The 12,124-nt window shown below is 48.0% G+C and overlaps 1 protein-coding gene across 4 annotated transcripts; it reads right to left on the bottom strand.

Annotated features, from left to right (window-relative positions):
• Nucleotides 1-210: 210 nt before the first annotated feature.
• Nucleotides 211-11,865, bottom strand: Rit1 (Ras like without CAAX 1). 4 transcript variants are annotated; one of them, XM_051157485.1, is made up of 6 exons: nucleotides 11,740-11,864; nucleotides 11,265-11,407; nucleotides 11,071-11,127; nucleotides 3,447-3,520; nucleotides 3,045-3,236; nucleotides 211-812 (listed from the first exon to the last, which is right to left on the bottom strand). In XM_051157485.1, the coding sequence occupies exons 2-6, from the start codon at nucleotides 11,368-11,370 to the stop codon at nucleotides 582-584; spliced, it is 660 nt and encodes a 219-aa protein (XP_051013442.1). In that variant the 5' UTR covers nucleotides 11,371-11,407; nucleotides 11,740-11,864; the 3' UTR covers nucleotides 211-581. The 4 variants fall into 4 exon arrangements, with proteins under 4 accessions (XP_051013442.1, XP_051013443.1, XP_051013444.1 ...); XM_051157486.1 differs by lacking the exon at nucleotides 11,071-11,127 and having other exon boundaries at nucleotides 11,740-11,865; XM_051157487.1 differs by lacking the exon at nucleotides 11,740-11,864 and having other exon boundaries at nucleotides 3,045-3,232; nucleotides 11,265-11,278.
• Nucleotides 11,866-12,124: the final 259 nt, after the last annotated feature.

The raw sequence follows: 12,124 nt of genomic DNA, 5'->3' as shown, positions 1-12,124 counted from the left end.
TTTGGTCAAATGTGCAGTCCTTGTGGTCACTGTAGGAACGCTGTGCCGACCCTGCACATTTCCAGCCCCGTCTTCCTGTGTAGTCCACAGCAGGCGGCCACTCCGCAGACACCTACTTACCTTTAGCACCAGTCTCTTTAGCACTAGTGTCCCTATTCAGTTTCGGCTGTCTCCAGGGTGGACAGTGTGGCTAAACAAGGCAGAGGCCCTCCGTCACACAGCACCGGGAAGCTCAAGTTGAAGGGCGGAAGGAAGGATGCAACACAAAGCTCCTTTTGGAAACTCAGTCAAGTGCATGCGGTATACACATGTGCCTGGGCATAGACAATTTACATCAGCAACGTAACCAGAACAGTGGCAGGCCAAATTCTATTGTGCCGATTAGGGAGCAGCCGGCGCCCTGATGGGCTAACGAGAGTCACTAAGAAGGGCTTAGGTAGCGAGTCATTGGCGTGTCCCCTCGCCAGGGACAGCTAGAATAACCATCATAGCAGGAGCGAGCAAACAGCATGCTCAGTATTGCAGATTACTGGACTGCTTCGAGGAGCACGGCAGTTCACAGCAGACGCGCCACACCTCCCTCAGGTTACAGAGTCTTTCTTCTTCCGGAATGGTGACTTCAGCCTCTTCCACACGCTGCTTTTGGGTTTAGACTTTTTCTCCATGGCCAGTACTAGCTCCTTTTCTTTCTTCCGTATCTCCCGTACAAGAGCATGGAAAACATCGTCAATGTAGTAGCGGTATGCGGCGGAGGTCTCGAAGAAGGGGCAGCTGAATTCCCGAGCCAGAGACAGCCCCTCCTCCGTGGAGACCTTCAAGGGCACAAAGGCAAGCTGCAGTGAGGGCTCTCAGAGGAGTGGATGGGCTTCCTTAGCAGGGCAGCCCCTCCTGCCTGCAGGGTCCCAGCAGAGCATGCAGCCCCGTGTGACTGAGGCACAGATAATGAAACCACATGACTTCAAACTATACACTTCAACCTCTAGTCTGTTTTCAAGATTCAAAACAAAAACAAAAACAAAACAAAACAGAGTCTTAGCTGGGCATGGTGGCGCACGCCTTTAATCCCAGCACTGGGGAGGCAGAGGCAGGCTGATCACTGTGAGTTCGAGGCCAGCCTGGTCTACAAAGTGAGTCCAGGACAGCCAGGGCTATTACACAGAGAAACCCTGTCTTGAAAAAACAAAAAACCAGAGTCTTATACTCCAGGCCAGCCAAGCATGACTCTGAACTTCTAAGCCTTCTGCCTCTACATCCACAGTGATGGAGTTGTAAGAATGTGCCACTGTGCCTGCTTTTATGCAGTGTAAGGGATAAAGCCTAGGGATTCCTGCATAGCTTTTTAAAAAATTGGTTTTCAGGACAGGGTTTCTGTGTGACCCTGGCTGTCCAGGAACCTGTTTTGTAGACCTGGCCTCATGCACCACCACATCCAGCTTCCTGGATGTTAGGCCGACACTGAACTCCCCACGGGATGCCTCTTTTCTTTTCTGAGATGAGGTCTGTCATTGGCCTGGAGCTTGCCAAGCAGGCTGGTCAGCAAACTCATGGGTCTGCTTGTTTCTATCTCCCCAGTGCTGGGGTTATAAGCACACGCCACCATTCCTGGCTGTGAAACTACTGAACTCAGGCAGAAGATCTTTTTTTTTTTCCCACCCAAGATAGGTTTCTCTGGGTAGCCTTGGCTGTCCTGGATTCCTTTTGTAGACCAGGCTGGCCTCGAACTCCCAGCCTGCCTCCGCCTCCCAAGTGCTGGGTCTATAACCACCTTCAGGAAGTGCATCACAAATATGAATCAGTTCCTCCTACAGCAACACAAACACTTATTTCTTAAGTTTTAGCTTAGTTTTTTTATTTATATTTTTATTTATAGTTTCATGTGTATGGATGTTTTGCATACATGTATAGACATACATGCAGTGGAACAGGAGTCTTGCAGGAGCAGCCACTGCTTCTAACTGCTCAGTGAGCTCTCTAGCCCCGAGGCTTTAATTAATGTTATTATTTTGTTTTGTTTAGGTTTTTGAGACAGGGTTTCTCCGTGTAGCCGTGGCTGTCCTGGACTCACTTTTGTAAACTAGGCTGGCCTCGAACTCACAGTGATCAGCCTGTCTGTGTCTCCCCAGTGCTGCTGAGATTAAAGGCGTGCGCCACCACGCTGGGCTATTTTAAAGTCCTTCTTTATTGTCTGTGTACAATGTGTGTGTGTGAGGCCCTAGCACTTATGTGAAGGTCAACGGCCAACTCTGTGGAATTGCTTCTCTCTCTCTCTCTGTGTGTGTGTGTGTGTGTGTGTGTGTGTGTGTGTGTCTCTCTCTCTCTCTCTAGGCCACTGGGTTACAAGACAAAGCAGGCTACTTACTATCTGAGATCTCGAGAGCCCTAGATTTTTTCTTTCTCCCTAGCTTTTATTAATTTTCTTTCTTTTCTTTTCTTTGTTTTTCAAGACAGGGTTTCTCTGTGTAGCCTTGTCTGTCCTAGACTCACTTTGTAGACCAGGCTGGCCTCGAACTCACAGCAATCCACCTCCCGAGTGCTGGGATTAAAGGTGTGTGCCACCACACCTGGCCCACTTTTATTAATTTTTAAAACGTTACTTTGTGTTACTGGGGATTCGGCCAGGCCCCTGTGTATGCTAGGCAGGAGTTCTACCATTAAACCACATCCAAACATCATTTCTGAAGACTTACAAAACTAACAGCTCATGATTCTTTACTTAATGGCTATTCTATTGCCATCTGCTGTAGACTGACTGAGCCAGGGTTTACGTAGCCCAGGCTGGCCTCACATGTATGGCAATCCTCCTGTCTACCCTCTTAAGCGCCGAGATTAAAGACACACGCCACAGATAGCTTATTGCCTGTCTAAAGTCCCATGCACTGATTTTCAAAATCCAGATTTTGCCTAAAGTAACAGGAAATTAATAGATAGAGGGATATTTCCAAGGCTAGGAAGAGAATAATTTTCATTCTCTATTTTAAGGCCAAGCAATCTACAAACCAAGAAACAGGTAACTACCCATAGCACTACAGACACTTTCTTCCCACCTGCCTCAGCTGCTTCAGGTCAGACTTGTTGCCCACAAGAACCACAGGTGTGTCGTCAGTGCGTCGGACTCGGTAAATCAGCTGCTTGAACTCTCGAACCTCATGGAAGCTTCGGCGATCCGTGATAGAGTAGCAGATGATAAATCCCTCGCCTGCCCTCATATACTGATCCCGCATGGCTGTAAACTCTGCCTGGAGGGAAAGAAAGGCCCATAATGCATCGCTGCAACTTAGCCGCCACACACGCACCGGCTACGTTAGAGTAAAGAAGCAGCATGTTAATTACCTGCTATCCTGAGGCAGAGCATGAAAAATTAAGAGAGACAAACTAGTGATATTGTCCAAGAAGCCTGCTCCGCTTTCCTAGCGGCCAGTCTCCTCACGGAGCCCTGGGTTTAGTACCTGTCCAGCAGTGTCCAGAATGTCCAGATTGGCAGGCTCGTCATCAATTCGGATCCGGATCTTATAAGCATCTTCTACGGGAGGGAAGAAAGGGCTATTATGAGAACACGCTGGATGGTAGTGGTGCACACCTGTGATCCCAGCACATAAGACACCGAGGAAGAAGGCCTCTGTGAATTCAAGGCCAGCCTACAGAGAGAGTTCCAGGACAGTCACAAACGCTGTCTCAAAAACAAAAGCCAAACCAAACCAAAGACCCACACGTGCAGGAAGTACTGACTTTGTCCTAGAAAAGAGCTGGCCCCACTCAGTTTTTTATTTTTTATTTTTGGTGGGGGAGGGTTCAAGACAGGGTTTCTCTGTATAGCCTTGGCTGTCCTGGATTCACTTTGTAGACCAGGCTGGCCTTGAACCCACAGTGAACCACGGGCCTCTGCCTGAGTGCTGCAAGGTAGGCATCTTAATCATGGTGCTAGGATTAAAGGGTGAGCCACTACACCCAGCCCCCATCCAGGCTTTATTTATTTGTTTGTTTTGTCTATTTTGATGGAACCAGACCTCGCATCCTGGGGTTCAAACATTAGGCAACTTTTCTACCACTGAGCAATAGTCTCAGGCCCTACCCAATTTCTTTCTATGCTTGTTCTAATGTGTGTGGAAATGCACACATGGAAAGGTAAGGATGCCCAAATGTGTGTGGAGTCCCAGAGTCTCGCTAGGTACCTTGCACACTGGAGCCTCCTCGTCTTTCACTTTGGAGGCTGGGTCATGTAACCCGGGTACCTGGTCTGAGGGTCTGAAGTGAACTGTGCTTCTGATTTGTACAGCAAATGCTTTAATGACCAAGCCATCTCCCCAGCCCACCAAGTTCTTTTTAACATTCTATTATTACTGATGTGTATGTGTGTACATGTGTGTGTGTGTGTGCCTATGGAGGTCAGGGTCAACTCTTTGGAGCTGGCTCTTTCCTTACACCTTTATACACTTTGGGATGGGAATCAGGTCACTAGGCTAGCAGGGCAAGAGTGTTTATGCGTTTAGCCATCTCACTGGGCCCTAAGTTGCATCCATGTGCCCAATTTTCTCAGGATGCTATTAAATCCATCAAAATATATAGGTTAGGGTATCCAGTAAGGTTGTTCTTTGTTCATGAGTGGTCATATATCGTATTCACAGCTGTAAATCTACCTAAAAGTGAACTCTGAGCATTTAAGAAGCAGAGGCCAACCTGTGAATTCAAGCCCAGTTTGTCTATATAAAGAGCTCTACATCACTAGGGCCACATATGGAGATGCTGTCTTGTTTTTTGTTTTTTGTTTTGTTTTTTCAAGACAGGGTTTCTCTGTGTAGCCTTGGCCATCCTGGACTCACTTTGTAGACCAGGCTGGCCTCGAACTCACAGCGATCCGCCTGCCTCTGCCTCCCGAGTGCTGGGATTAAAGGCGTGCGCCACCACGCCCCGCCCGGTGATGCTGTTTTAAAAACAGGAAGGAAGGAAGGAAAGTAGGAAGGAAGGAAAAAAGAAAGAAAGAAAGAGATGGTCTTAGCCGCTGTGTTATTGCTGTGAAGAGACACCATGACCAAAGCAACTCTTATGAAAAACAGCATTTAATTAGGGCTTGCTTAGAGTCTGTGCCTGGTCTATGAAGAGAGTTCCAGGACAGCCAGGGTACAGAGAAACCTTGTCTCAAAACAAACAAACAAACAAAAGTATTCCTATTTCAAGTCAGAAGTGGTGGTCCATGCTTTTAATCTCAGGACTCAGGAAGCAGAGGCGAGTCCAAGACAGCCCAGAGAACAAGAGAAGCCTTGCCTCAAAAAAACAAACAAACAGCCAGGTGGTGGTGCATGCCTTTATTCCTAGCACTTGGGAGGCAGAGGCAGGCAGATCTCTGAGTTCAAGGCCAGCCTGGTCTACAGAGCAAGTTCCAGGGCAGCCAGGACTACACAGAGAAATCCTGACTGAAAACAAAACAAAACAAAAACCCCAAAACAAAATAAACCAAAAACCAATAATTACTATTTCTATTTTACTGCAAATGAAAGTCACCCAGGTGTGGTAGCTCACATTGTTAACCCTACCACAGGGGGCTGCAGAGGCCAACTACACTTACAGGTGAGACCCTGTCTTAAAAACAAACAAACAAATAGATAAAAGGCTAATTTAGTGAGGGAGGCAGGATTAAATACCAGGACTCTTGACTCAAAGGCCCATGTGCACAGCATATGCTGCGGTTCCTCCTTTCACCTCAGCCCAAAGTGCTGGGTTAAAGGTTCAAGTCACCAGACATGGACACTTTGCCATGCTGGTGTTGGGAACTGAATCTGGGACCCTGTGAGAACAGCCAATGTGGGCATCACATTCAGTGAAGCATCCCTTACAAGTCTACTATTTCCTAAAAATGTCATAATCCCTTCATTGTCAAAGGAACTTTGATTTGCCTGTTTCAATTGTTGTCTCAGAGAATTAGTGCCTCTGTCTGCTAACCTAGGCCTACCCGGAAGCTCCTAGCCTCCGAACAATCTAACCTAGGCCTAGAATGTTTCCAGGCTCTGAGACTTACTGCTGAATAAACTTACCCTTTCTTGTTCTTTCTGAGCTCACATCTGGCTCATTCAACTCAACTAACTCCTCTCCCCGCTGAGTTCTTCAACCTGGCTTCTCTCTCGGCCCCTGAATTGCTTGCTGCTTGACCTGAAACTAACTCCAGCAATCTGCTCTAATCTCCTGGCTCCTTCGGTCTTCACCTCAGTTCTCTCTCTACAACCTGTCTCTCTTATTATTACTGTCCCAGTGAAACTACCCCCCCCCCATTGCCCCTTAAGTAGCTTCCCTATCCTCTCTCTTCTGAGAGTTGGGCATATCCTATTCTGTCAAATCTTCTCTGATTCGTCACTTTTCCTGCCACTCAGTTAGACATCACTTTCAAACCTGGGTGCTTCCTTCTACAAACTAACTTGACCTTCATTGTTTGGGAATAAAGGCATGTACCACCACGCCTGGATCTAAGCCTTTCTTTACCTGAAACTTGCTTTAGACCAGGCTGGCCTTAAACTCAGATCGGCTTGTCTCTGTCCCCTGGATTAAAGGCGTGTTTGAATTCCAGCCAGATCACACAGACCTAGAAGGTCTTTGGATATGATCTCTTGCTGGAGGAGCCATGCTCTGATTTAACATTACTCTACACTTCATTGCAAAACCAAGTTCCTTTCTGCATATTACTGTTAGTTGCAATGCTGAGGATTAAACTCAAGGTCTTTTGTTTTGTTTTTTGTTTGTGTTTGTTTGTTTGTTTGTTTGTTTGTTTTCAGACAGGGTTTCTGTGTAGCCCTGGCTGTCCTGGATCCAGGTTGGCCTCAAACTCATAGAGATCCACCTGCCTCTGCCTCCCTAGTGCTGGGTTTAGGTGGGAGTTACCACACCTGGGGTTTTCTTGTTGTTGTTTACGTTTTTTAAAAGATTAATTTATTTACTATTTATACAGCATTTTTTATTATTTTTTTTATTTATTTTTTGGTTTTTCAAGACAGGGTTTCTCTGTATAGCCTTGGCTGTCCTAGCCTTGCTTTGTAGACCAGGCTTTGAACTCACAGCGATCCACCTGCCTCTGCCCCCCAGGTTGCTGGGATTAAGGAGGTGCGCAGGGCTCAGCATTCTATACTGCATGGGCACCTGCAGGCACAGTTCTCACTACAGATGGCTGTGATCCACCATGTGGTTGCTGGAAACTGAACTCAGGACCTTTGGAAGAACAGTCAGGGCTCTTAACCTCTGAGACATCTCTCCAGCCAATGTTTACTTTCTGTTTTTGAGATAGGATCTCACTATGTAGTCATGGCTGGCTAACTTAATATGTAGGCCAGGCTGTACTGGAAGTCACAGAAATCTGCCTGCCTCTGCATCCTGACACTTTTTCTTCTTAAAACACTGAAAACAGAACCTGAGGCCTCTGACAGACAGGCCTCCATCACTGAGCTATGCAGGCAGCTCTTTCGTACTGTTTTGGTTTGCGGCAGGGTTTCACACTGTGGCACTGTTCTAGTCTTTAATTTGTGGCAATCCTCTGGCCTTAGCCTCCCACATGCCAGGATTACAGGGCCGAGCCACTATGCCAGGCTCTTTTTACTTGTGAGAGGTCACATTAAGCTGATCAGGCTAGTCTTGGACTTAGGCTGTCCAATAGATGGCCCTTGAACTTGTGACCCTCCTGCCTCAGCAGCCCAAGAAACATTCGGGGACCTGTAACCTCAGGCCCAGGTACATTTTGTTTTTGAGACAAGGTCTTAAATAAGCCAATCTAGCCCTTGAATGTACCATCACCCTTCCTCAGCAGATGTGTGCCGCTAAGCTGGAAGTGGGGCGCAGCTCCTCAGGAGCAAGTCCTCAGCTCCAAGGCCAGTGTGAGCTACACAGACCCTGATTCAATTCCCACCCTAAAAACTACCCACTGTCAAAACACAAAGAAATGAGGTCTCTATGTTGTCCAGCTGATCTTGAACTCCTCCTTCCAAGAGCTCCTACTGCCTTAGACTTCCAAGTACGGGGACTATAGAAGCGCGCCATCACACCTGACTTCTTCTTCTTCTTTTTTTTTTTTTGGAGACAGGGTTTGTTTCTCTGTGTAGCCTTGGCTTTCCTAGACTCATTTTGTAGACCAGGCTGGCCTCGAACTCGCAGTGGTCTGTCTGCCTCTGCCTCCCAAGTGCTGGGACTAAAGGCGTGTGCCACCACGCCCAGCCTGACTTCTTCTTCTTTATTATTATTTTTTTTATTTATTTATTTTGGTTTTTCGAGACAGGGTTTCTCTGTGTAGCCTTGACTGTCCTGCCTCTCAAGTGCTGGGATTAAAGGCGTGCGCCACCACGCCCAGCTAATAAATCTTAAAATAATAAAGAAGAAAGCCGGGCACCAGGTACAGTGTGTACAGACATACATACAGGCAAATGCTCATTCCCATAAGATAAAAATAACCTGTAAAGAAAAAGCAGTTTATGAGGCAGTGGCATAGACCTATAGCAGAGGATTTTCACAATATGCATAAGGCCTTGAATTCAACCCACAACAATGCAGACAGACCAATGAAAGTATCTTTTAAAAATAAAGTATCTTAAGGTAGAAAAAAATATGAGTTTTGCATTAAAAATAAGAAAGCTGGGATGTAGCTTGATAGTGGATGCTTTTCTACTATGCCCAAGGTCCTGGGCTTGACCCCAAGCACTGTGGTTAAGCAGTTTGTCAACACACACACACACACACACACACACACACACACACACACACACACCAAAGAGAAATAAGGGATATTATATCATGTCTGTGCATGTATGCGTGCACATAGAGATCAAGAAGACAACTTTGTGGAGTCAAGTCTTTCCTTCGACTTTTCTATGGGTTTTGCAGAAATCGAGGTCACCAGGCTTTTGGGGTGGGCACTTTTACCACGGTTATATAAGTACTTTTTTGTTTTCGGTGAAAGAGACCTGGGAAAAGCTGGATTTCCTTCTTTCTTGAGAGTTACCAGATGGTACATCTCCTCAGCCTCAGGCCCTGACTCTTCCACTAGGTAAGGCCCAGGGCTACATGGCTTTCTCCAGTGGCAGATCTACACATCTACCCAGGTTGCTACTGCAGTTTTGGCAGCTCACATCTCAAACCACATGGCAGCCAGTGAACTGCACTACACTGAATGTTAGCTACCATGTTAAAATTAAAGACTATCAGCCGGGGGTGGTGGCACACACCCTTTTTGGGGGGGGGGGCACACCTTTAATCCTAGCACTCGGGAGGCAGAGGCAGGCAGATCTCTGTGAATTCGAGGCCAGCTTAGTCTATAAAGCGAGTATAGGTCAGCCAGGGCTACACAGAGAAACCCTGTCTCGAAAAACAGACAAGCAAACAAACAGCCCTGTATAGGAGTAGAATAAAGGAGGCACAGGAACATTTCTACCCTTCTACCAAGGACTGAGGTTAGGACCTGGGCCACTAGACCCTTAGGCCTGAGCTCAAGGCCAACTGAGGCGAACACGTGACATTTTCCAGCCAATCTCTAGGTGTGGCTGGTTCTGACCACAAACAAGGGCAGAACAACTAGGTGGGTGTGGTAAGCTGTCAGCCAGGCTTCCACACCCAGGAGCAGCAGTTCAGGAAGGCAGGGGTGGCAGACACTCATCCTGCAGCAAGAGGGTAGACAGTGTCCCTGCCTGGCCACCCGGCAGCGACAGTTTCCCTTTAGTGAAGCCTCAGTAAAGGTAGGATGGCTCTGAATGTGAGCTCTGCACTGGGAGCCCCGGGTAGGAGGCCTCCAGCTACCGCCGGGAACTAAGTAAAGGATCCTAGCCCCTGAGTTGATTTTTATTCATCGAGTCGCCACACTACAGTTTGAGTCCCTGAAACAATGTTCTAACCTTGATATGGCAGGGCTAGGGTGCAGTGGGGGGTACAGCATGTAGCCAGCCTGTGTGAGGCCCTGGGCTTGATCCCTAACACAAAAAATAAATAACTCCCACACCACTCACTGAAAACAAGAAGTGTTACCATTTTGCCCAAACCCACAGGCGCATGCGCTCAGTGAAGTGACCCAGTGAAGTGACCACAGGAGCAGAAGGGCGGGCTTTTGGTTCTGTTTTCACAGAGGATCTTCCTACGCATCCTTAGCCAACCTTTGCGTAACCCAGCCTGGTGGTGAAGTCACACTCCTGCCTTTGTTTCCCAAGGGATGGGATTCCAGATCCTCATCACTCCCTGTTCCAGGCAGAGCTCTATCCCCTCCTCAGCCCTACTTATATGATCAAGTAGAATCGAAACTGCTTCCTTATGACTTAGGAATGAGTGACATTTGTGGTCTATAGAAGACAGCAGTTAATAACAACAGCAACAGGACAGCCCACAGACCTGGGCAAGGCGGGCCAGGCCTCTAATCCCAGACTAAGGCAAAAGGAGTGCTATGAGGTCAAGGCTAGCTTGGGCTTTGATCTCTTATCAAAGAAAAACACAACAGAAATTAGAACAAATAACACAAAACAAGGCTGGGGATACAGCTCAGTGGTAGAGCCCTTGCCTGCACACTTGCTGTGAAGTCTCAGGTTCAGTCCCTACTGGCCTTCTGCCGAGTCGACACTGACAGCCTAAGAACACAAGGACACAGGAGAAGACACCACTACATGACGAGCTGCGGGGACAAGGAGACAAATGGAGCGCTTCAAGTGGAAGAGTGCTTCTAAGAGGTCAGTAGGCTGGCTCTACTTGTTTTTCTGCTTCCTTTTGTGGAAGTTCAAACCAGCTGACTCACACTTCAGGATTAGTCTCATGTCAGACCCTTAGAAGTGATAGCAAGAAAAGGTTTCCTTGAGTAACCTTTAAACTTTAATCTAGCAATACAGTACCCATCCCTAAAAAAAAAAAAGTTTGTCTATTAATGCTCAACTAAATCCGAAGACTAAAGATGGCACATACACATATGAAGGCTAAAATTTAAAACAATACTAAACTGTTTATTCTCATTTCTGTAAGTACGGATTGCATACACACAAGAGCTTAGGATAAGAATATTATGTTTTAAACCTTAAATCTACTCACGTACTTTTACGGGATGTGTCTGGAAATACAAAGGAGCCTCTGACTTACCAATGGTGGGGTCGTGATCTTCTGGGAACCGGTGGCTGATGAACTGCATTGTCATGGCTTCAAAACAAGAAATGGAAGTCGTGACGGTGACCGCTGCGCAGTCTTTAACTATCAACTTTGCACAAGAGCCAGCTACCCATCTAGGCCGGGTATGGCTTCTCAAACTTTTCCGGCCAGTGTTAAAGGCTACTTACCACTCTTCCCAACTCCGCCGGCACCCAGCATCACCAGTTTGTATTCCCGGGACAGTGCTGCAGGGCTGCTACAGCTGCTGCCCACCGGGCGCGCTGCAGGCTCCATTGTGCCCCAGCAGTCCTGGGCCCCCGGGAGAGGCCTCCTAGAGAAGACACAACACACTCTTGGAGACAGTCGGCCACAGACTAGAGCCCCCGCCTCCCCAAACACCGTGGCCTACCCTGCCCACTGCGCACCACTAACAAACCTACGACCTCTCTCTCCCTGTTAGTCTCGATCCTAAAACATACGGCAGATTTCCAAAGTTATTTTGCCAGAAAAATTAAAAAAGAACTTGGACTTCTCTTCAGATCGAGGCAGCGTGTCGGTAGGAAGGATCCGCATGAGTGCCGAGGGCTGCCTGGCACCGCCAGGCTCTCTCCCGGTGTCTGCCCCCGGCACCCCACCCCTGTCTCTGTCCACCTGTGCCCGTACCTCTGAACCCGAGTCCGGGTTACAGCCCGCGCTCCTTCCCCAGCAGCGGCCCACAGCCCAGTGCCCCGCCCGGGCCCAGGAAGATGGCGCCGGTGGGCGGGGCGCGACCCTGCAGCCCCGCCCCCACAGCTGACAGACACTCGGCTCCGCCCCACGCCTAGCGCTGACTCGCAAAGCTCTGCGGTCACGTACTATATCTCGAGGCTAGCACGTACATAAATGGGTGTACCATTAACCAAAGCTTTCTTTTTTTGATTTTTCGAGACAGAGTTCCTCTGTGTAGCTATGGCTGTTCTGGTCTCACTTTGTAGACCAGGCTGTCCTCGAACTCACAAACATCAGCCTGCCTACTGAGTGCTGGGATTAAAGGTGCGCACCACCACAG

Source organism: Acomys russatus, chromosome 15 (assembly GCF_903995435.1).
Source record: "Acomys russatus chromosome 15, mAcoRus1.1, whole genome shotgun sequence".
NCBI lineage: Eukaryota > Metazoa > Chordata > Mammalia > Rodentia > Muridae > Acomys > Acomys russatus.
This window is presented reverse-complemented; position numbering and strand designations above follow the sequence as displayed.